Source organism: Acomys minous, assembly GCF_964271855.1.
Source record: "Acomys minous genome assembly, chromosome: 14".
Lineage (NCBI taxonomy): Eukaryota > Metazoa > Chordata > Mammalia > Rodentia > Muridae > Acomys > Acomys minous.
In genome coordinates this window covers 27,895,211-27,920,433 of record NC_140496.1, presented here as the reverse complement: position 1 = coordinate 27,920,433, position 25,223 = coordinate 27,895,211, and the positions used below count along the sequence as shown (strand labels likewise).

Sequence of the window (25,223 nt, the reverse complement as noted above, 5' to 3'; positions counted from 1 at the left end):
TTTCATTTTGAGTAACAAAACTCCTCAAGCCTCATCCTGATTAAGAACACTCCATTCCATAATAATCCTGTTGTCGCTGGTGTGATGGAGAGTATATTTTGAAAACACACACATGTGTAGTGTGTGAGTGTGTGTGAGTGTGAGTCAGTCTGTGTCTGTCTGTGTGTGTGGTGATATGTGTATTTCTTATTTCTAAGAGATTATGATTTATTATAGTAGTGAGCACTTATTTGTTGTTTGCCTTTAACAGTAGAAATGTCATCAAACTAAAGTTTTGAAATTATCCTCATAATGAGACTTCAGTTGAAGTCATCTTGTTTACTCTCTTCACATTCTGTCTCATGCTTGGGCTTTTGGAAAAGTAAGGATATTTCCTGACATATAACATGGGAGAAACACGAGAACATCTTCCACTATTCAGACAACAATACAACTGCATGCTAGGTCCCACCATTGAGACACTGCACAACTTAGTGTTTAGCTGGGAAATGGGTGTCTATGTAAATTTGATTTTCTGGATTCTTCCCACCTTTACATTTCACATTTGACCTTCTCACAGATAGAATTCTCTTAATCAGCTAAAGAACATTGTACATGTCTGTAGTTTATTACTTGCTTTCTGGGCTGTTAATGGTTATCAGGCCATTAGTCAAATCCTCACACAGAATATTTTCCTAGTTTCTCTCTCTTTTCCAGAAATCTTCCTTTTGTTAACCTTATGGGAGGGTATACTTTTATTGCTCCTAATTTAAAAGTAAATTCTATTTTAATAAGAGCTTTGATGAATGCAAAAATAATTCCTATTTTAATCCAACTTTCTGCCATTTAAAGCACTAACTCTTCAAGAATTTCACCTCAGTCTCATATCTTTATCAACCTGAATGTAATGGAAAATTTGTTTATTTTAAAGTTCATAAATAGGCATAATGAAAAGTAATATATTGAGTAATTATTCAAATCTTGTTTTTTCCTAATTTTATATATAAGTTCTACATTTATATAATTTCTACCCCTCTTGCTCACACTGCAGTGACTCATAAGTTTCCACAGCTATCCAATGTATTATCATTTCTTCTGCAATGACTGTTAAATATATGTGTCTATGCAACTACCAAACGCAAAATAATCATAAATATTTTATTGCTTCAAAAGTTTAGACTTCCTGTCATTTATCAGATGTCCAGTACGTGAAGGACATGACAGGTAAAATGTATAAGCATACAATGACAGTAATACATGAAAAGAGACTAATAATTGCATAGCTGAGAAATAATTTAGTATTACCAATTTTAAAGTATGTATAATTAGAAGATCCAGGAAATTACTTTTCTAGAGTTTTCCCAAAAAGCCATTGCAGTTGTAGATAAATGTAGCTTCAAAATAAAAAATGTTTAGTATTTTTATACGCCCCCTCTCTCTCTTTCTCTCTCTCTCTCTCTCTCTTTCTCTCTCTCTCTCTCTCTCTCTCTCTCTCTCTTCTCTCTCTCTCTCTCTCTCTCTCTCTCTCTCTCTCTCTCTCTCTCACACACACACACACACACATTCTTTCTCAAAAATACACATAAACCCGTTTATACACACACACACACACACACACACACACACACACACACACACACACACAAACACAGTTATAAGAACATATATGAAATCTACTCTCAAACACATCATTAGCCACACTTGACCCTTGAAGACCAACACAAAAATAATAGATATTTGGTGTGATTTAAGAAGAAAGTCATTTAGCTTGAGCATCTACACAGTCGTTTGTTGACTTCTAAATGAGAAGAGATGTCTCCAAATCAACGTGAAAATAGAAGCAGAATTGAGCCTCATTTTTTACAGAAAAAAAGACTTAAGTGATTGGTTTCATCCCAGGAAGAAATTTGGAGAAAAAAAATATAATAAACACAAACAGAAGGCATCTTTTTAGTGACACAAAAATATTTCTCTGTAAAAAATAAAATAACCAGTCCAGATATGCTGACTTTCATAAATGCTACAAACTACGAATAAGGTAATTTCAAAACCACATTCGGAAACAAGATAGGGACTTCTTAATGCACTGTCACAGTGGTCTTATACCTCTGAATTCTAATATATAATTCACTATATCTGTCAGAAGATACAAAATACCACCTGGAAATGCTCATGCAATACTAAAAAGTAATGAAGCATAAAATATAAAAGATTCCTCCAAAAGTACTACAAAACACTTGCAATTTTGCATCTCCATCAAGATTCCCAAGATCTGGAATAACAAATTATTTTGATATTCCTGTTTCAAGGCATTGTCTGTAACTCTTAGTAGATAAACATACCAATGTACAAACCACACACACACACACACACACACACACACACACACACAGGACAGAATGACATAAAGCCCTTCAGCACAGGAGCACAGTCCAAAGGCTTCTTCTATTGTCCTAAAAAGCAGCTCTTATTGCATTAAAAAGGAAGAAAGAAAGAAAGAAAGAAAGAAAGAAAGAAAGAAAGAAAGAAAGAAAGAAAGAAAGAAGTACCTTATTGGACTAGACGTGATATCGGGGTCACGTGCTGTCACTTGGCCAATCACGGAGTTCAAAGCAGCATTTTCATGGACTTCAAGGAGGTAAGTTGGTGAAGAGAAGACTGGGGGCTCATCAGCATCCTCTACAACAATTTTGACTGTGGCTGTATCCTTAAAGGGTCCCCTGCCACTGAAACGTGGGTCGATGTGGATATTGGCTGCCTCCACTTTCAGTGTATAGGATTTTTTGCTCTCAAAGTCCAGAGGCTGTTAAAAAATGACAAAGATGAATTCTTCTCACTAAACCACAGCAGCAAGAACAAATGAGTATAATGCGCATGGATGGAAGTTATTCTCATTTAAGCCAGTTTGTAACTCTTAATGGGATCCATTACACCAGATTCAACCTGTAAATTTTACAGTCATTTATTGATACTTGTTTATTATACAAGCTCAGTGAGTCTAATCTCCTATTGTTCTGTTTTGTTTTGCTCATTTCACCTGGAATTCACGAAATATTCACAGTCATGAATTGTAACATCAAATTTTCACTTCGGAGTCATAATAAAATTTTACTATTGATGATACGACCAGCATGCTAATCATGTGGTTAACCAGGTTTCTGCTGGTGGCAGATAAGGCGGCACTGAATGCAATCTCTTTCTGGGAACAATATGTTATCATTTCTGCAACAGTGTGTGAAATGGGAAGACTAGAAACGATCATTGTTTAATCCAAGGAGCTATTGCAAAGCGTGATTTAGCACTAAGCCTAACAAAGAGTGTTTTTGTCACTTCCAAAACATGTCTACTCTAATCGATTATGTAGCTGCAATAGGGTTTATTACTTTTTAGGACATTCTTAGGTCTCTGTCAAAAGTTCTGTGCCATGGAGCGGGTAAATATATACAGAGATATGCTTGCACATACAAACCTATTTTGGTTTATATTTGGAAAAATGAAGTGTGAAGGCAAATAAATTGACATAATTTGGTCTGACTTTGTTCCAACTCTCGCCACTTAAAAAATGAAGTTACACCATGTCTCTACTACTGATGATGTTTCTGAAAGAGTCACCATTCATTCCTTAACAGTCTAAACGACTTTTGTCAGTGACTGGTGTAAACTGAGCAAAGTAAGTAGATGTCGTCCCCTTACATGCACCAGAAACAATCTGCATCAGAGCCCAGCTAGGGAAATTCTTGGCGAGGTATAATGTTCCAGATTTGAAGAATGTAAGTCTGTCAGGATTCAAAGAGATAGTTTATATCTGCATTACAATTTTTCGGAAGAAACAGAACTTTCAATCTGCAATGCAGATTTGTGGAAAACAGGAAGCTGAAGAAGAACTCGCATCAGTGAAGGCTCACAAAGCACATGTGCAAGATTTGATATATATTATTATCTCAAACTCTGATGTTGATTTTTATATTTGAATTCAGATGTTTTGGGCCTTTGCTTTTCTCCCCAATATTTTCTGGTAAATGGTGCAAACATACTTCCCTGTTGATTCCAAAATAACAATGTGAATGTGTACAGTTTGACAGAAATGATTTAGCATGTTGTGAGGATATTTAAACTTTGTAAATCACCTAGCCTCTAATCGTCCTGCAATTCCAAGAACTTCACAGAATATATTCAAAATGTGATCTCTATAATTATTTTACATTGACAAATAGTACTTATGCATATTTTAAGGTACAATTATATGCTAGCGTATCAGGAGAGGACTTGATCAAATCAATTGACATATCTCATAATCCTTTCAGTTTGGATAGATACTAGGAACTGATTCTGCTAGAAGAGCTGTGACTATCACGCTTCACAAAATATCGTCAAATCTTGTCTAGTTTTCTAGTTTTGCACCCTTTGATAAAATATCTTCTTCTTCTCTTCACCTCCTGCTCTCACAATCACCAATATCAAATAGTCTTTCTGACATTTTTCCACATTGTTTCTACATCCTTTCATCAAAGGAACCTGAGGACCAGACCGTCTAAATGGCTAACTAGGCTCCCTGTGCTTTGCTCCATGTTTTGTTTCCAGGCAAATCCCAACCAGGCAGTTCTCCAAGCACAACTTGGCTTCTTTTTTCTGAAATTTACAACCCAGCTCAACTATAACGTGTCCAGGCACACACTCGCATCCTTGGGATGTTATCAGTTAAAACACAGGGATATGTAGAAATTTGACCCATCATGATACACTGTTGTCTAACAACCACTTTTGTGTTTCATGGCACAAAGTACATGGCATATGCCTCCAATTTTATAAATATTAGTGGACAGAATCACAATGAAAACCTAATTGTGGCAGTTTATAAAATCACCTAACAGAAACAATGGGTAGCGATTAATAAAGACAATAAAAATGTCATTAGAAAATTTAACCAAAGAAAATGTGGTTCTGTGTTATTAAATAATTGACTTCCAGATAATTATACAGCACTATACTAGAAATCAAGCCTTTAAATATTTTTCAGCTTTGGTGCAAAGCTCAGAAATTGGATCCTGGCATGAGAATAATGTTTCTCACTGAAGAATTAAAATAAATATAATCATTGGTCCCCAACATTGATTTAAAGCATTTTAAAGAAAAATATATTCACAGAATCCCAGATTTTTTTGTTAATTCCTCTTCAGTAAGAAGTTTAAGAGCAGTAGCATTGCACATTTATTTTTGAGCTGCTAAGGACAGAATCCCATGGCCTTGCTCATGATAACCCAGCACACTCCTACTCAGTTCCATCCCCAGCCAACTCAGATGTTCATGTACCATGATAGAATCATATAGTAGGGTTAACACTGTGTCAATTTAATGTTGATGAAAACGGCAAGGAAATAATTACTGGTTCTCTATAGTGTGAACCATCACAAATCTTGTGATTCATAAATCAGCAAATCCATTTAAAGTTGCATTTGCAACAAAGATGTAAAGAATAATATTGAACAAAACATTATGTCATTCATCATGATAGATCTTTTTTTTACATGATTAAAGGTTGGTACCCACTCATGATGAGCTCTTTGTTGTATGCTTTTTATGAAGGTAGAGGTCATGATGAAGAACACACAGTGGGAAACACCCAGATAGTAGTTCACACATACCACCAACACAGAACAATATCAGAAAAGACAAGACAGGTCACTGGCCAAAATGGTTCAAATCTCATTTTTTAAAAAAGGACAAAAACAAACAATCAAAAAAAGGATGAGATTTACTTTCCATTGTGCTTGGACTTTGGACACAAGGTATAAAATAACCAAAGGTAGGAGAGTGGCTCTCCATTTTGAGCTATAAGAGCTAGGTAGGATGCCAAATTCTGTGCATCTTGTTTGAGTTTCTTTGTAAACAGAATTTTCAGTAAATACCAGGGAAAATATCAGTATTTATTTGGGAGGGACATTTCAAGAAACAGGGGAACAAAAGTATGAGCTTACAAAGGGAAAGTCTGGAATCTATTGAACTTGTTAATGCTGGGAGGCAATTGACACTTGCTCCCACTGAGAATCCAATAAAACTGTAGGTAATTGTGGCCTGGAGTAGCTTCTTCAGCCAGTAGTAACTGTCCATTCATCTTTTTTTTCTCCAGGGCAATGACTTCAATGCTCTACATAAAGACTCAGTGACCTTTTTTTTTTTTTTTTTTGCCTTAGAGAACAACCCACTGAATCCTATGTGTGGAGATAAGTAGGAGGAGGCTAGCTACACCGTGGCAATTGTTTACCAGAGTGACATCTGAAATGTGATACGGCCCAAGAGCCTGGCGACGCTGAATGGTTAGTTCTCTTGTGTACACTTTGTCCACCCCACCCTCCATCTTAAACCTAAATATCTACCTATTCTAGGTTCTGCCTGTCTACTCAGCTGGCAGACATCTCAAACGTCAGGTTCCCAGGAGATATTTATGTCCCCTGGAAGGGGGAGGCCTGGTGGCACTCAGAGGAAGGACAGCAGGTTACCAAGAAGAGACTGGATACCCTATGAGCATATACAGGGGGAGGTAATCCCCCTCAGGAACAGTCATAGGGGAGGGGAATAAGAGGAAAAGGGGAGGGAGGGAAGAATGGGAGGATACAAGGGATGGGATAACCATTGAGATATAACAAGAATAAATTAATAAAGGAGAGAAAAAGTAAAAATAAATAAATAAATAAATAAATAGAAATAAAAGGTCAAAAAAAAAAAAAAGAAAGAAAAGTAAATAAAACGTTCCTTAGCTTACCTTTCTTAGTCTAATAACACCATCTTGGGCCTGGGAATCAGAAGTGATCTCAAAGAGCGCCGTTCCGTCTCCATCAATGATATCGTACGATGACTGTGCATTTTCCCCAATATCCTGGTCATTAGCTTTCACCCTTCCTATGGCAGTGCCGAGAACCACGTCTTCAGGTACCGAGAAGTGATACAAACCTTCAGAGAGAGAGGCAGAGCAATGGGCATTACACGAACGCTGTTCATTCGCTAGTAAGTTTCAGTCATATTATTTGGACATTTCCCTACGTTCCGGGCATCTCTATGATGCTGCCATGATGGTGGTGAAAATGGAAGAAGATCTCTTCTGTGAAATGCCTAGTCATTTGAACAAATGTGACACAAGTGTTTCCCAGAAATAGCGAACCCTCTTGAACACTCTTCGGGGACAGAGAACTTAACTTATCCAACCCTATGTTTATCAAGTATTTGTTTGGAGTAGCCATATCAGAATACTGGTGAGTCTATGTGAGTTTCCTTTCCTATTTCCTGTATAAATCACACTGCTTGCCCGTGGGAATATTCATTGTTCCTCCACATAAAATATTAAACTAATTTCAGCACAGAGAGATGCAATGTGTAACACGTTGAAAGTCACTTTTGAATTTACTTTTATATTTACAAACTTGCGGACCGTTTTTGATAAAAAACCCAATTACTAAACTTCTGCCATGCCCTGCAGCAAGCTATCCAGATACATGAAATACTCCACTTGTCACTAAATTCCTCAGTGCTCTGAAGACTAGAATCCTACCTTCAAAACTCCCTAGGCAAAATACAATTACAGTGTGTTTTCATTCTCCTATGGGGACAGTAAAGCATGTCTAATCAGTGGCATTTGTCCTATTTTTATTCCAATTGCTTGGCTGCGATGTTGCTGCAGATTTGTTCGTTGGCATAGTAGGAGCTTGTGGCACTCACCCACTCTCCCTGGCCATTAACACATTACTGCTCACCTGCCCTATATCTGTCTACCCGTTCCGATATTTCTTTGCCTCAGGGTTTTATCCGGCCTTCAGATTCCATTTCATCCAGTGCACGTCAGCCTGGAAGAACTTCTCAAGCATTGATTCATGCCACAGAAACAGTCATCAAAGACTCACAGGAGTTAGTTTATGAAATACTAGATGTCTCCGTTCTCTGGTAAGATAACTTTGAGTTATTACTTTTTTTTTTTTTTTATGTTTCCATCAATTCAGACTTTTCTCTGCATGATACAGGTACATTCACCCACAGTGGTAAGTGTTGGATTCTGTACACTTCTGGCTTTCTAGCCTACCCTTTCTCACTTCCCTGCTGGTGCACCATGGGGAAGGAAAATTACTTTTAATCAGATTCTTGTCTCAGATGCGGTTTCAGAGAAACCAAAACTCAGACAACCAGGAAGACCATGTCCTAATACAATCATAATAAGGAAAAAACAATCTTTAAGTGGGGCTACAGGCCCAAAAGGAAAAGTTAAATCTCTAGAATTTTGCCTAATTACAGGTTAAGCTCAAGCACTGAATCCCTGGATAGTCAAAGTTTGCTTTATCTAATAGTACAAGACTAGTTCATTTTATGAGTAGAGACACTTGGGATTCTTTCCTTAACTGTTGGAATGGTAACATTATGGGACTGAAGAAGAAACATTTTAGAAGTACTTCTACCATAAGGAAGGCACAGACACTCATCCACCCAAAATAAGATGCCCGGCTCTCTCAAGGCTTGTTTTACAGGTGTGTTTGGAAAACATCATTTTGGTGAGCTTATGTAGTAAACAGGAGGCAGTGGATCTCACCTTACTGCCAATACTATACCAGGAAGCATTGAAAAGCTAAGCAAAGGGAATACATCTTTATTGACTCCCATTCTCTGTCTTCTTGTCATCCCTGTCAGAGTGATAACAGTTACTAATCATTATCTCCACAGAAGGGAACCCTTTAACAAGCTACCTACCACTGCTGAACTGAAATAGTCATCTTTCTGTAAAAGATGAGTTTTATATTACTGAGTAAATTACAAAGGTAGCGGGAAGGAAAAGAAAAAAGACTGTGGAGAGGATAGAATAAATTATTTCAGTATTTTTCTGAAAAGGGTCATAATTCATAGAATGGCAGCAATAAAAGTTGTTCAGCTCTATATGAAAATGTTTCTATGCATTCTGCCTTGGAATTCTTATGAATGAATTCCCAGTTGCCCATCAAGTGTGTCATTTTAGAGCTCCACCGCACCCTCCTCTCTCTGCTCTCCTTCCATAGTTCTTCTCTTTCTATTCAATATATGGGCTTAAGTTTTTTAGAATTTAGGAAAATATTTTGAGATCTAGAAAGGTGTTTTAAGTTGTCAAATGCAAGATATGATACAGAGTGATTTAGGAACAAAACTTTAGACTCCCCTAGGTAAGATGGATAGTATTTTCGAGGTAGCCAAATACAAATTAGCTAAACATACTTAATGTATATTTTCCATATGGCTTTACTGATTGTTTCATAACTGTTCTTACTATATATAGTTTATTATAAATAAATAAAGTCCATATGCATTTGGGAAAAGTAGTTCTCATGTGTTGTTTCCGAAGCCAGCAGGAAGCTCCAGCAAGTACTTAGTTGCTGATATCAGAGATGTGATAAGCTATCTTTTCCAAATCATAAGTCAATCCATCCTTAGACTTACATAAGTAACACCTAACATAATACAGGTCCTGTAATAAGGTGGTGAAGACATCAGGGGTCCGTGTGTGTGTGTGTGTGTGTGTGTGTGTGTGTGTGTGTGTGTGTGTGTGTGTGTGTGTATCATTTCTCGTGAATAAACTTAGTCAGTTCACCTAGGAATTAAGATATTTTAAGAACTTCCCAATGATCTTAGTGTAAATATGGTACTTACCATGGTGTACTCATTCAGCCACAGCTCACTTTTCTACAGCCTCATTTGAGGTCCTGAGTGTCAATGGTGGCAAAATTCTTATCATTTTTGTATTGTATATATTTAACAGGAAATATTTTTTCAGAAATGTACATGTATGTACAATTTTAGGGCAATATTAGCTACAGTACTCTGTAAATATAAGTAAGTGATGTGCCTACTGATGAAGATTAGACAAGCAGGTAGAGGTACGCATGACTATGTCTTCAGTGTATTTTTTAGGCTTAAAAATGAATGTCTTTTTTTTTTTTTTGACAGCCTGACTGAGCATAGAGGACATTTCATTAAATCAAATAAGCTAGGCATAAAAAATCATGTAATTTCATTCCTATTCAGAATCTTTAAAATCGAATATATGTATGCAAATATGAACACATACTATTATGACTATGTGTGCTTTTCAAATGTATTTATTTTTCCTGGTATCTTTTTTCCGTATGTCTATGTGATGGTGGTGGATCTCGGCATAAGAGAGAGTTGTGAACTGCCATGTGGGTTCTAGGAATTGAACCCAGGTCCTCTGAAAGAATAGTCCATGTTCGTAACTGCTGAGCCATCACTCCAGCCCCAATATATGTGTTTTAAACTTTAGATTTTTAGCACCAAAGTCTATTCTCCCTCCTTGGCTTACCGATTTTATCCTATTCCATGATATTCTATGTGTCATTTGTTTTTCAATTCAGTAACCCTCATGTCGTGTCTGGAAGCCTTTAATCAATCATTCCTTCATGTAATATTACTTGGTAAATGCTCATAAGAAGTGTTTTGTGGCCAGCCAGGTGTGCTGGCACATGGCACTTGGGAGGCAGAGGCAGGCAGATCTCTGTGAGTTCGAGGCCAGCCTGGTCTTCAAAAGGAGTCCAGGACAGCCAAGGCTCCACAGAGAAACCCCATCTTAATCCTCCCCCTCGCAAAGTGTTTTATGAAAGGATGAAGATGCACGTCAATAGTAACCATCTCCAAGGACCACTGAAGCTGTCTGCCTGGAGTTCTGTTCAGGTTATCAAAGCTGAGCGTACCCTTAGGACAACGGAGTCAGTATTTGTGATGTCTCTCTCAGGGGCAGGGATGACTGTGTCTGTTTGGAAGCACCTTTAATGTATAGTTGGTTTTCCCGCTAGAGACTTGTTTCCTTTTTAATAATGGATTAATATCTGGCCTAAATTTTCAGCATTCTCTCAAGTTCTTTCTGATTCCATTACTTACTATTCTCTTGATATTTGGGGTTTCCTCAAATTCCTTGAAATTATGAAAATGGAGATAAATGTGTGTCTTAGCATACTTTTTAAGAAAGCAGTCCATAGCTGTTATCACGTTTTGCAAATGCTGAGAAAAATGATACTAGAAATGTGCATGATTCCTGCCCAGCGCAGGGAATTGCTTACTCTGTGCGAATTTTGGAGGATTGTCATTAACATCGGTAAGGGTCACTGTGAGTGTTGTGGTTCCAGACAGACCACCAGAGTGTCCACCCATATCTTTGGCTTGGATTACGACCAGGTACTCCTCCTTAGCTTCTCGGTCCATGTTAGGGAGGGCAGTCTTTATAATAGCTGCGAGAAACAAAATAGAAAAGCAAACTTCAGCATAGCACTCACTAAACAATGAATATGTCACACACAGATATACATGCGCATACATCAAGTGCCGACTCCGAGAAGAGTTTGTTTTGAGTATTTAACTGCTCTGTTTCTGTGTTCTTAATGTAGAGTCCGAATGTTATCACAGGCATTCAAAGATAACCTGCAATACCTTTTGTAATGCATTAAGCCAATTGATTAAAATATACTTTACAGAACAAACTGCCTACCAAGGTAAAGTATACGTCACAGCGTAGCCTCTTCTACCTAGGAAAACTCTGGGAGTGAAGGGATGCTGCAATTTATCACACACCCCAATTCCCCTTGAAGATGAGTAAGTCAACAAACAGCTTAGAGGCTCCAAGGTCAAAGATAAATCATTGTTCGGCTCACAAATACATTAACAAGGTGAACAAAATAAATAATTAGGATCAGCTCAGATAAATAAAACACCATCAGAAGTAAAAGACAAATATTTAAATCCAAAGGTAGTTACTCATTTCTATTTTCATTTAATCAATTTAGTTGTAGGATCTTCTCTACTACAAAAGTAACAACTGTAGTAGAAAACTGGGAAGACACAGAAAGGAGGAAAACAAGGAGGAAAAACATTACTGCTAAGTTCTTTCTGGAGTTTCTTCTGATAGGATTTTAAAACTTAAGAAGATATATTTGTTTACTGGTAATTTTAATACTCTGTTAAAATTCAAAATGTGCTTATTTATGCCTGAAGTGATTTTTAAATATCTTTACATAGTCCTCTATCTATTCACATACCTTTGTTCATTGATAAATATAGGACACATTCTGCCCAAATCCAAGTTCATTGTATTTTTAGTATTTATGTGTGTATGTGCGTATAAATGTGTAACCACAAATGTAAATAGAATACTATAATTTTTTTTCACATTTCATTTTTTTACACAATGGATGTCTTTTAGGGCTTGTTTTGTGGTACATAGGTTTCCATCATATAAATGTACCACAAGTTAAACAGTCACAAAGTGACACATATCCAACCCATTTAATTCCCAAATCTTTCCAGCACCTAAAAGTCTTATTATCATGACCGTACTACATCTTTTGCCCTTATCTTCTCTTTCTCCCCATCCTTCTCCACTGTTGTTTTAATTGAAAATCCATGATTTTTCTATTTTTACCAATAAAGACTCAGGAGCACAGCCAGATGTTGTGGTGAAAAACCTGCTAGCTGAGAGAGGCAGAGAAAGCACCCAGCTTAACTTTTTACTCAGCGCATGTCCCAATGGAGAAGGCCCCAAAAGACACTAGCTCAGTTGACAGCCCAGGAGGAAAAGACAACAAACAAACAAACAAAAATAACAACAAAACCTAAAAACAAACAACAACAAAAAACAAAACAAACAAACAAACAAACAAAAAAACCAAGGCCAAAGGCTTGCTAGTTCAAAGCCCAAGTAGCTAAAGGCCATGGAACTGAGAAAGCTAAGAGCCAAGCTAAAAATCCCAAACCCAAATAAGTGTCAAAAACTAAAGTCTAGAAGCCCTTTCTATTTCTACATGCTACATGTTCTTTTAAATACCCTCAACTCAAAGTCCCTCCTACTCTTTAATCCCTGTCAGCTGGTTTCTTGCTCCCCCTTTTGACTTAGGGTTAACTTTATTAAATCCTGTGTACAGAGAGCTCTTGGATTAAAGGTGTGTGTAAGGCTGGCTGAACCACACCCTAATCACCTGTTTACAATAAACAGAAAGTTCTTGGATTAAAAGTGTTTGTTAATGCTCAACCACAAGAAACAAGAATTTTCAGTTAAACCTCAGGGATCACAATTGGATCTACACTAGATTTCTACAGTTCAAATTTTCATGAGTCACATTGAGATCAAAGATCCTATAACACTCCTCCTCTTCCTCCTTCTCCTTCTCCTTTTTCTACTGCTGTTTGTTGTTTTTCACTCATAGGAACACTGATAGGTAAGTTCTACTGCTGTGCTCCATTCCCTGCTCAGTGTCATGCTTTTCTGTTTCCAATACATTTGTTTAAGTTTGTGTCAGAGGTGTTTTTACATTCCCAGAACTAAATAGTCAAGGAATGGCTACTCTGTTTCTCTTTTCACTCATAGATGTCGCTATAGCAAAGCTCTGTCTAATATCGCATTGTCTCTCTTACTCCCACAAGGATAAGGTTGTTAATGATGGCACTTGTGTTGGCAGTTTTGGATGCTTCGAAGATCTGTGATCACCATTAACCAAGTCGCCCTTTGATCAGAAGCTCCTGTGTTATGTTCTTCCTAATCACACAATCTAAAATATAGTGAGTATTTGGTCACTTTCTAATCCAAAGGCTCAACACTGCAGTGACAGAATGTCATTTCCCCCCCCACCCCCCAGATAGCAACAGTTCAGAGGTATTTGCTTTATAGTTTAGAGGCTGGGTCACTGAGAACCAGGGTACTTAAGAACCTATCCATACGAGAATACCACCTTAAATGAATAGCTCAGTAACATCATGTCGGAAAGTTTCATATTCAGCAGCTTTGCTCTTTATCGTCTCTTCTTAGAAGTTGGGAGTAACTTTCCTGATTGCTAAAGTAAGTGGGGATTCCCTCCAAGGTTTCTTCAGGACACACAACACAAGTAATTGGCTTCAGTTCAAACTGTATAATGAACAGACTGCCTGAGCCCACTGCCTCTAATCTTAACCTCGGTACTAGCAGCAATTCATTACAAAATCCAAGACAGAATTTCTAGAACTTTCTTTGCAGCTACCCTGTGGCTATAAAGGCAGTGTAGTAGAAACTGCTAGTGCCTTTTATCTGCTCATTTGTCTTTTGTATTGAGTCATTGCTATACATGTTACATGAGATTTTTACTCCTATTCAAAGGATAGGTCATTTCATGTCCACAGCAAACCAAGATGCTGATAATCTTCTAAAATAAAATGTTGAAATTGCATTAAGAAACTCTTTAGCTTTGGCCCGTATTTTCATCACAAAATTAGCAGTTTGGGAATGCTTTTTGACAAGACAGAATCTTCTCTATTAAAAAAAATACTATTTAGTGCTTTATATCATCAAACATAAAGCAGGAAGTGAATAATTAGAGTAGGCTGTTTTGCTTCTCAGATTTGTAGTTCAAAAAGTTGGACATATGGACAGTAAAAGAGACATAAATCTTCATTTCACTGGCACTGCCTGTGAGGATCTGGCTTTGATTTTAATAAGGCAAATAGGAGCTTCCTACCACCTTTATGTCGGACAAAGGAATTCAAAAATGCTTTTTGATTTTAAAGAAATAAGAGGTCCCTACAACCTTTATGTGGGACAAAGTAATTCGAAAACGCCTGTTGATTTTTAAGCATTTTGTACTGCCAAGATATAAACTCCATGTCTCTGTTTTTTAATTACGTTGGCCAATGGGCAGTAGTCTTTGTATGTGCACTCACATTCTAATAGTCACATGTTTTCCATGTGTGGCTGCCTGTTCAAGGGGTCATGCACATTTAAGATTCAACTGCAACCTGAAAACACATTACAGATTGTAATTTTTAAAAATAGTGTTTGACAAAATGCTTTCTTCTGGGCCAGCTAGTTAATTTCCTTGATATGATTTTTTTTTCTTATTTTCTTTTTCTTGTAGCTTGGATTGTAAGGGGTTTAATTCTGGTATTTTCATACTTATCTATGATTTTATTTTGAACTTATCTTTTCCTCTCATGCTTGCTTTCACCTACTGCTTCTGTACTTCTTTTTTGTTGTTGTTTTTCCAGACAGGGTTTCTCTGTGTAGCCTTGGCTGTCCTGGCCTCACTTTGTAGACTAGGCTGTCCTTGAACTCACAGCCATTTGTCTGTGTCTGCTTCCCTGAGCACTGGGATTTAATGCATGTGCCACCACTCCTGGCCTCTTCTGTACTTCTTAATGTTCCCTACTTCTCACATACAGTTTCTCTTCTGCTTGTCATGATATGTTTGAGAAATCATTTCATGGTAAATAAAAGTAATTTTTCTCACTATAAAAATTCCAGGAGAACTTAGAGTTAATACAATAATTTTATTGCACCTTTGTTCCCATTTTTTAATATAAATTTTAGATAAGTACTATCTCTAAAGTTTAGGTTTATCCTCTTCTGCAACTTTCTAACTTTGTTTAAATCACAAGACGTCCCCAGGGTAAACTTCTGTCCTTGAGAAATGAAGGGCCCTAATATTTTATAAGTTTGAGAAAGGTCAAGCACAATTGGGTTTTTAATTGAGGAAAAGAAGTTGGTAGTAACAGTTCAGATAGAAAATAGGCCCAGTACGATCGTGTGCTATGTACCTGATTCCTGGTGGTTTCACTCTGTTGAGAAGTGGTACAAACTGTATTAGCTGGGAACTATCTGGATGATGTAGGTCAGAGTGTTCCACTGAGAGGTTTTGCACGGTCTAATGGTCCTTCCGCTTCCTGTGTCCCCTGTTCACTCTAACAGCTTCTTCCTACCCATGCCATTCATGTTGGTCTACCCTAGTATGAGTGGGCAAGAAATCATGTACTGAACTTCTGAAACGTGTACCAGAATCAGTGATTCTTCCCTTTGGGTTGTTTCTGTCTTGTTTCTGACCGAGGTAATAGCAACCTAAGTAACACATGGGTCCTACTCCAATCTGCAAGGCTCGTTTCTTAGGTTCACAGTAGAGGCCGGAACTAGTATCCTTTAAAAGAATTCCCCTGGAACTCCATTTTTAAAAATATCTAATCTAATCAAATAATTAACGAGAACACTTATTCACCATGAATTATTTCCAAGCATCCTTGGAACTGACATTGGGGTGTTGAGGTAGGGAAGGTGGAGAGTTGAGTGAACCCTGGCAGTGGGCTAAAGTGAAAAAGATATAATCTCCCTCTGCAATCTGTATTGAACACCATGCTATCCACGGGACCTGTGCCTGTTTCTCTGCTACTTAAAAGACATGGTTTTACCTTTTCTTTATTCAATCAAATAGAGATTTCCCTAGGGCAAAGTTTCAGAGTAAGGAATCTGAGACTGGCCTAAGTTCTCCCTTATGTTAAGCAGCTGGTCCTTATGTCTCACCATTGAGGGAGTGCTTCTGATTAGAATCTTGTTTCAGACATCTCAGAAATGTAAAGCTTGTATGTGCTTCCCCCACCTCGCATCTCCATTGTCTTTAACATTATCATTTGAGAAGCATTTTGTATCCATCTTGAAAACTTCTTTTTATAATTTCTGTGATCTCACCAGATTGAGAGGCTTCATGAGAAAGGCAAGGAGATGCTGATTAAGTCTTTTGTCATATTGAAGGCTGATTACTGTAATTCACTCGTCGCGGGTCTCCCAGATTGTGCTGCACAGAGATTGCAGTTGATATAAAATGCTGCGCTAGACTCCTTTTTTTGAATGCATCTTGTTGAACACATTATCCCAGTTATAAAACCCCTACCTTTGTTATCCCCAGAAGCCCTTGCTGATTCAATGTGCAATTATTATCTCACTGTCTGTGAAAGAGGGCCTTTCACTACGAGGTTAAGTGGCACAGATTCCTGGGAGATAAGTTCTTGCAGAGTTCCTGTTCTGCACTGTTTCTTCTTGCTGGGTATGTGATTGGGGCTACATGCTGCCAGTTATAAAGGCCAAAAATATACGAGAGACCATGCATCATACTTGCCTACCATATTACTCAAAACTGGTTTCATGAAAATGCTTAACCTGCACAATAAGGTCATGAAGAAAAAAAGGACACTTAGACAAATACCTTAGAAAATGTGTCAGCCTGTAAGGTTTCAATAATGTTGCATTTCTTTTCCTTTATAAGAAATAACTTACAGATTGAGAGATAGGTAGACAGATGATAGATGGATAGATAGATGATAGGTACATAGATAGATAGACAAAACAGAAAGATGTAATTGACTAGATTTTATCTATATATTTATGGCACTGCATCTGCTTTTAAAGATTCAAAAACTATGGGTTAAAATATATTTAATTGGGTGTGTAATGAATCCTTAGACACTTTACTTCTTGCTGTTACTCCCTAAGTTATACAATGTAGCATGTATTCACATAGCATTTATATCATACGCTGTTTATAAGCAATCTAGAGATAACCTATTGGGGGGCGTGGAGTTAGGGGTTTACATGCAGTAACCTGGGTACTTAGAAATACCATGTTATCTGGTATAATATGAAGAATATAATGAAATCATTAGAAATCAAAGAAGTAAAATGAGCCAGGAATCAGAATCCTATTTTTTTAACTCAGATTTTTGAAACTAACAAATTTCTGTAAGAAAGTTATTTCTCCTCTCTTTATTTGTGTTTGTATTATCAGATTTTTGTAAGACATTATTATCAAGGTAAGATAATTTAAATATAAATAATAGGGAAATATTGTATCAATGGGAAAAGATATACTGATCAAAGACATTGAAATATCATGCCAGCAGTAACAACTGCATTGTAAAAATTCTTTAGCAACATAAAAATGCATAGAACAATTTTTCAGTTTTCCTTAGAATTAATATATGTTGTGATTTGTGTATTTTATAATATGCATGTACATATTGAGAGTTAAATACATACAAAGGTGGCTTGGCATGTTCTGTGGGAGGAGCTACAGTCACCTGAGCCCTGTTTCTCTCTATCCTGGGAAAGGAAACGCAGAAGTTCATGTTTCAGAGAACGGGCTCAGCACTAACATATGAGAGATTGTTTTGAAAGAATTATGAGTCATGTGACCTTGGAAAGATAAGAAATTCCTTCAAGTGTGCATATCATATATGTAGAATATTGCAAATTTAAAAATAAGAGCTTAGGTTTTACTATTAAAGCATGAGAAGTAAGGACATAATGCTTTTACTGAAATATTAAATACATGCTATACACATAGATATATGTAAGGAAAGACATATTTTGCATTTATACCAATAAATATGCACATACATTAAAGATAAACATATTAAATCACACACATCTTAGTGTGTACTTTACATACATAAATATACATATAAATACAATTTAACTATTAATTCAGTGATGTAATTGACATAAATAAATAATCTTAACAAAATAACACACTTTAAGGTATAAATATGCCTCACTAACTTAAACAAAAACAACAAAAGGATTTTTCTTTTACGATCAAATTTTTACAAATGGTATGTTGTTAAACATGTTTCTGTGCATTTCTATTCACAGCACATTATTCCAAGACTCTGGCCTCATCCTTTTCTTCAGAACTGGTACACAGTTTACGTATCTACAAGTCTGTGTGGATAACGCAGCTACTCCATTCTTTCCTTTTACTGTACCTCTTAATGTCCATTAATCTTTTCGGAGTTTGCTCTGATGTTTCATCAGCAAGGAAGCCTTTCCAGGTAGAACTAATTGCTTTCTTCCTTTTTATCTTATGCACTTTTGGCTAGGAACTTTCTTAAAGCAATTAATTTTCTGCTTTGTCTCTACTTCATTACTGCTTTTACCATTTCAATCTGTCCTGAGAGCAAATTACCACATATAAAGCCATATCTCATTCATCCCCATACGCCCAAAACATAAAAAATTTCTGACACAAAATAGGTCTTCAGTAGTTGTAACGGGGAAGAAAATAAGACAAAGAGGAACAAAATGGAGGAGGAAGGAAAAAGCCAAAGGAGGAATAACAACTGAAGATTTTTTTCAAGCTTCTTGTAGATTCCTTTATGAATATGCACACTCTTGATACATACTTATAGTCCTCCTGTTTCCAAGACCAGAGCTACTGATGCTGTTAGAAGGCCATTGAGTGCCTCCAAGGTCAAACATTTGACCTTTTCATTGCATGAGAAAACTCATTCACAGCTTCAGATTGTGTGAACGTTGAACAACAAGGAGGATGAGGTGAGATGGCTGCATTATATACTGTAGTACTCAGAGATTTCTCTTTGTTTATCCAGATACCTGACATTCAGGTTATTAAATAGCAATCACAATATACATGGTGTGGTGTTAACAATATTGCAAAAATGATCAGGAGTCCTCAAAATGGGAGGTGGTGCTGATAGGATACATATCACAGTAATACTTTATTAATTTAATTAGTTGATAATGAACTTATGAAAATAATTTTGAGATATGGATGTCTTAACAACAACCAACACTCTACTACTTGTTACATTTGAGGCCTCATGTCTATTTATTTATCTGGAAAAAGTACATAGGTTTAACATCTAGGGTATCCATCAACAGCTTATGGAAAACAATTCATTTTGGGGAGTTTGAACATTTAGTATCTGGCGAACAGTAGAAGTTTGGTATGTGACACAGCTGCTGATAAAGTCTCACACAGGGTTGTATAGTCTGTGACTGAACAAGGAACCACATCTTAGTCTCTATGGCTTGGACTACAAAATATGAATGAAATAATACACTGCGTTTTGGCTAAAGCATTTCAGCTGCATGCTCAGGAGCTTGTTTGTCTAGCCAGGCACTCCTAAGCCACCAAAGCATTGTGAGGTATGTGTTTTTTTGTGTATTAACCTCTTTACCCTGTGGCACTGTGTTTGAATGCATTTGTGAGAGACCAACCTGGAAATTTTTAAGTAAAACTACTAAGAAGCATTCAAGTATCTCTGTGCATAAAATTTGCATTCTTGCATGTAAAATCCCTATTTTTGTCATGGAGTATGTAGTTAGATTAAGAAACCAAGGCTTCCTCGGGAGGCAGAGGCAGGCGGATCGCTGTGAGTTCGAGGCCAGCCTGGTCTACAAAGCGAGTCTAGGACAGCCAAGGCTACACAGAGAAACCTTGTCTCAAAAAACCAAAAAAAAAAAAAAAAAAAAAAAAAAAAAAAAAAAAAAAAAAAAGAAACCAAGGCTTCTTAGTTATCCTACGGTGTAGATAATAGCCATGTCTATGTCCATATCCATATGGAATAGCATACAAAATTCTAGCAAATGTATTAACAATCAAAACCCATTTCTGCATTGATAAATAAAACAAGCACAATGAGTTTAGGGTATGGTTTGTTGCTATCATAGATATTTAAATCCTCTGTTAAATAATTCTGCACATACCACAATGTTCAATGTCAACAAATGACTAGCAATAGCTGCTACTACTTAAATGGATAATTTTGAGTTATATGGAAATACTTGTAATTATTCCTATTCAGAATTAAGGTGGAAATTTCTTTTCTCCTAAATAAAAATATTTCCAGGGTCTCCTCAATCAAGTGGAATCTTTCCTTAAGCCACAATTCCAATAGTTACTTATATACTAAATAGGTAAGGGTGGTTCACAAAGGCAATGTGAAAGTCGCTATGAAACTGGATGTTTTCATCTGTGCATTCTGAACTGATGTAGATAAGAACAGAAGGACTGTACACAAGAGAAAGGACATGTTTTGAACTCTCTCACAAAAAGATGAATCTAGGATTCCAACATGAGTCTAAAATAAATTTAGAGACTATTTTCAACTCTCAGATACATAGTCTCCATCTTCTTGGGAAGGGTAAATAGAATAGATTTCAAAGTTGAACTGGGGCAGGTCAGGGTGGGAACACAAGGCATCAGGTCAAGAAGAAGATAGAGAGAATACGAGAGAGACTACTGGAATTCTGAGGCATTTCTGGAGCAAGGTAGAAAACTAGTGCAATGGAAACTCCAAAGAATCTACGAGGGTGACAGTAGCAAAAACTCCTAGCGATGGGGGACATGGAGTCTGAGCAGGCCATCCTCTGTAACCAGGCAAAGTTTCAAAGGAGGGATTGGGAAACAAACCAACCCAGAAAAACCTCCAAACTACAGATTCTCATGCCTGCATGATGTGCTGGGATGGGAGCCTAACATAATCGTCATCAGAGAGAATAAAGAGATTTCATCCAGCAACTGATGGGAGCAGATGCAGAGTCCCACAGCTAAATATTAGGCAGAGCTCAGAGTCATACTAAGGAAGCAGAAGAAGGATTGGAGGATTCAGAAGGATCAAGGACACCACAAGAACATGGCCCAAATAGTTAACTGGCTGTGACTTAATTCAGCTCACAGAGACTAGGGAGCCCATATGGGGTCTGACTTAGGTTCTCTGCATATATCTTATGGTTTGTATAGCTTGGTGTTCTTTTAGGATTCCTATTAGTGGGTGCAGGGGCCATTTCTTATCATTTTGCCTACCCTTGGGACCCTTTTCTTCTTACTGGGTTGCCTCATGCAGCCTTGATGTGAGAAATGTGCCTGGTCTTATTATAGCTGGTTATGCCAATTGGATTGTTGTCCTTGGGAGACCTATTCTTTTCTGAGGAGAGGTGAGGCAGGGGTAGGTACAGGGGAAAGGGAAGGTGGGCTGGGCAGGCAGAGACTAGGATGAGAGGAGGGAAGGGAAACTGCAGTTAGGATATAATATAAGATAAGAATAAATAAAAAGAAAAATTGACATTTTTATGTGTAGAAAGGCGAAGAAATTAAATATATTACTATTGTCAAATTTTGTTACTTTTAAAGAATCCAGGGGCTGGAGAGATAGTTCAGCAGGTAAAAGTACTTGCTGCTTTTTAGAGAACACAGGTTTCTTTCCTAGCACCCACAGGTGGCTCACAGTTGTCTGTTATTTGAATTACAAGAGATCCAATACCCTCTTACAGCCTCTGTTGCCACCAGACATGCACTCGGTACACAAGCACACATGCAGGCAAAACACTCATACGTACAAAAGGAGAAAACTGAAGAAGACATACTGTCTCTTTTATCTATAAAACAGATGTAAAAACAGTGTGATGCCTATTCTTGATTTTCAAATTGACTATTTGTAATTAAATAAAAGTCCACACGGTTGCGTACACCTATGACAGTTATTTTTTTCTTAATTAAATAATTTGGAGTGAGCTTATACAACCACTTTGGAAATCTATCTGGTGCTATCTCAGAAAACTGGGAATATTCCATTCATTGGAATATATCCAGAATATGTTCCTCCACACAACAAGGACATATGCTCAATCATGTTCATAGCAGCCTTATTCATAATAGTCAGAACCGGGAAACAGCCTAAATGTCCCTCAGTTGAAGAATGGATAAAGAAACTGTGGTACATTTACACTATGGAATATTACTCAGCTATTAAAAACAAAGAAATCCAGAAATTTGTGGACAAATGGATGGAACTCGAAATGGTCATACTGAGTGAGTTAACCTAGAAGCAGAAAGACTCATATGGTCTATATTTACTTATAATGGGGCACTACCCCAAAATGTATGTCCCATAAATGTCTTCAGTTACCAGGACATTGGGATATATGTGAGGGCATCCTACTGGGACTCTAGGTAAGACAAATACAAGAGATGGGGAAAGAGAAGGATCCAGAGGGTCCTAGAAACCTACAAGAAGAACATCATAATGGGTGGATCAAGGCCCAGGGTTGTCTGCTCAAGCTATTGCACTATCCAAGGATAATACAAGTAGTAAACATCAACCCCCTGCTCTGATCTATCCAATGGACAGGACATTCTCCACAGTTATATAGAGAGCACAGATTGACTTAGACATGAACTCTGGTGCACCATATTTGACCACCTCCCTTTGCTGGGTAGGCCTGATGTCACTCAAAGAAAAAATAAGCAGGCTACCAAGATGAGACTTGATAGTCTATGACCATATAGTGGGGGAGAAATTCCCCCTCAGTCATAGACCTAGAGGAGAGGAATATAGTGAAAGCGGAAGGGAGGAAGGAATGGGAGGATATAAGTGATGGGATAACAATTGAGTTGTAATCTGAATAAATTAATAAAAATAATTTGGAGTGAGAAGACATATATTTTACAAAATAATTTATTTATTTTTATTTCTATGTGCATTGATGTTTTACTTGTTTGAGGGTGTCAGATCTTGGAGTTACAGACAGTTGTAAACTGTCAAGTAAGTGCTGGGAATGGAACCTGGCTTCTCTGGAACAGCATTCAGTGCTCTTAACTGCTGAGCCATGTCTTCAGACACAAAAGACCTACTTTCAATCCACATCTTTTCAGGTGGAAATATATAGCTCTAATGCAGATTTAAAAAAAAACATTTTAACATATGGTTTATTGAGAATAGTTTTTCCATATATAGCATATTCTAATAAGGGTGGTAAATTACAGAACAGACAAAGCATAGAAACAGACAAAGCAGAGTATATAGTTTATGGGTGCTTCAACAACATCATCGCTCCTTAATGCAGATATTTTGATGTGGAAAATTCCACTTTTAGTTGGGTCATAGCTTCTGCTTGCAGCCTGTATAAAAGGCATGGAAGAAGGAAGCTTGTTCTTGTTGCCTGTGCTCTCTTTCAGTGACAAGTCTGTTCTTTCACTAGCATTAGAGCCTACTTCTTCAGGATTCTGGCATATACTGAAGACCAGTTGAGAGATTCAGCCTCAAGGACTGAGAAACAAGCAGAGTCTTGGCCCTTGCCTTGGTAGACAGCCATTATTGGTTAAGTAGACTAACTGTACCACAGCCTGTAATGAATGTGTGTGTGTGTGTGTGTGTTCTGTAAATTCTGTTTCTTCAGATAATCCTAATTAATATAGATTTGGGTACTAGGACTGGCATTTTGCAGTGACAGACCTGACCACATTAATTTAGGGAGGATTGTGAAAGATAATTGGAACACTCATCTAGAAAAGCCATGGAGTGTTGAGAGCTAAGTTCAGTAGGAGCCTAGATGATATGAATGTTGTAGACAATGCTGATGATGGAGACCTGACTTGTAAAATTTCAGAGGAAGAAAAGACTCTATTGGGCTATTTATGTGAAAATTTTGTGGTGTCTAGTCAGCTGGATCTGAAGAATTGGATGTGACTAACAAGAGACAGTAACTATTGTGCAAAATCTTTGCTTTTCTAAGATAATCAATGCTGGTCAGTTGGACAAAGAAATAGTGCTGATTAAGTAGATATTAACATCTCAAGTCCAACTGGATTAATGATCTCAACATAAAACCAGAGACACTAAATTTGTTAGAAGAAAAAGTGGGGAAGAGCCTTGAACTCATTGACACAGGAGACAATTTCCTGAACAGAACACCAACAGTCCAGGCTCTAAGATCAACAACTAATAATTGCGACCTCATAAGGCTGAGGAGCTTATGTAAGGCAGAAGACACTGTCAACAGAACAAAGCTACAGTCTACAGACTGAGAAAAGATCTTCATCAACCCTACATCTAACAAAGGGTTAATATCCAAAATATATAAAGAACTCAAGAAATGAAACATTACCAAAACAAATAACTCAATTAGAAAATGGGGTTCAGAGATAAAAAGAAAATTGTCAGCAGAGGAATATCAAATGGCTGAGCAACACTTAAAGAAATATTCAACATCCTTAGTCATCAGAAAAATGCAAATCAAAATGAATCTGAGATTCCATCTTGCACCTATAAGAATAGCTAAGATAAAAAACTCAAGTGACAGCTCATGCCTGTGAGGATGTGGAGAAAGGAGAACACTCCTTCATTGATGGTGAGAATGCAAGCTTTTACAACCACTTTGTAAATCAATCTGGAGCTTTCTCAGAAAGTTGGGAATAGGGTTATCTCAAGACCCAGCTATTCCACTCCTTGGAATATACCCAAAAGATAGTGCACCACCACACAACAAGGACATTTGCTCAACTACGTTCATAGCAGCCCTATTCGTAATAGCCAAAATCTAGAAACAACCTAGATGCCCTTTAGTCAAAGATTAGATAAAGGAACTGTGGTACATTTATACTATGGAGCACTTCTCAGCTATTAAAAACAGAGAAATCTTGAAATTTGCAGGCAAATGGATGAAACTAGAAATGATCATCCTGAGTGAGTTAACCCAGACCCAGGAAGATACACATGGTATGCATTCCCTTATAATTGGATAGTAGCCTAACATGGATGTCTTCTGAGAGTCTTCACTCAGCACGCGTGATTGGGACAGACGCTGGGACTTGCTATTGGGATTCCAAGTGAGAGAGGTATGGGAGAATGCAGAGATAGAAGGACCC

The 25,223-nt window shown here is 37.3% G+C and overlaps 1 protein-coding gene across 5 annotated transcripts in view; it reads right to left on the bottom strand.

Annotated features, from left to right (window-relative positions):
• CDH8 (cadherin 8) overlaps nucleotides 1-25,223 on the bottom strand; it is a 386,819-nt gene that overhangs the window by 151,733 nt on the left and 209,863 nt on the right. For all 5 annotated transcript variants that reach the window (XM_084757456.1, XM_084757455.1, XM_084757457.1 and 2 more), the window contains exons 5-7: nucleotides 11,058-11,225; nucleotides 6,740-6,927; nucleotides 2,529-2,782 (exon numbers count right to left, since the gene is read on the bottom strand). In XM_084757456.1, the coding sequence (XP_084613582.1) occupies nucleotides 2,529-2,782; nucleotides 6,740-6,927; nucleotides 11,058-11,225 (610 nt within the window). The remainder of the gene's footprint in view (nucleotides 1-2,528; nucleotides 2,783-6,739; nucleotides 6,928-11,057; nucleotides 11,226-25,223) is intronic.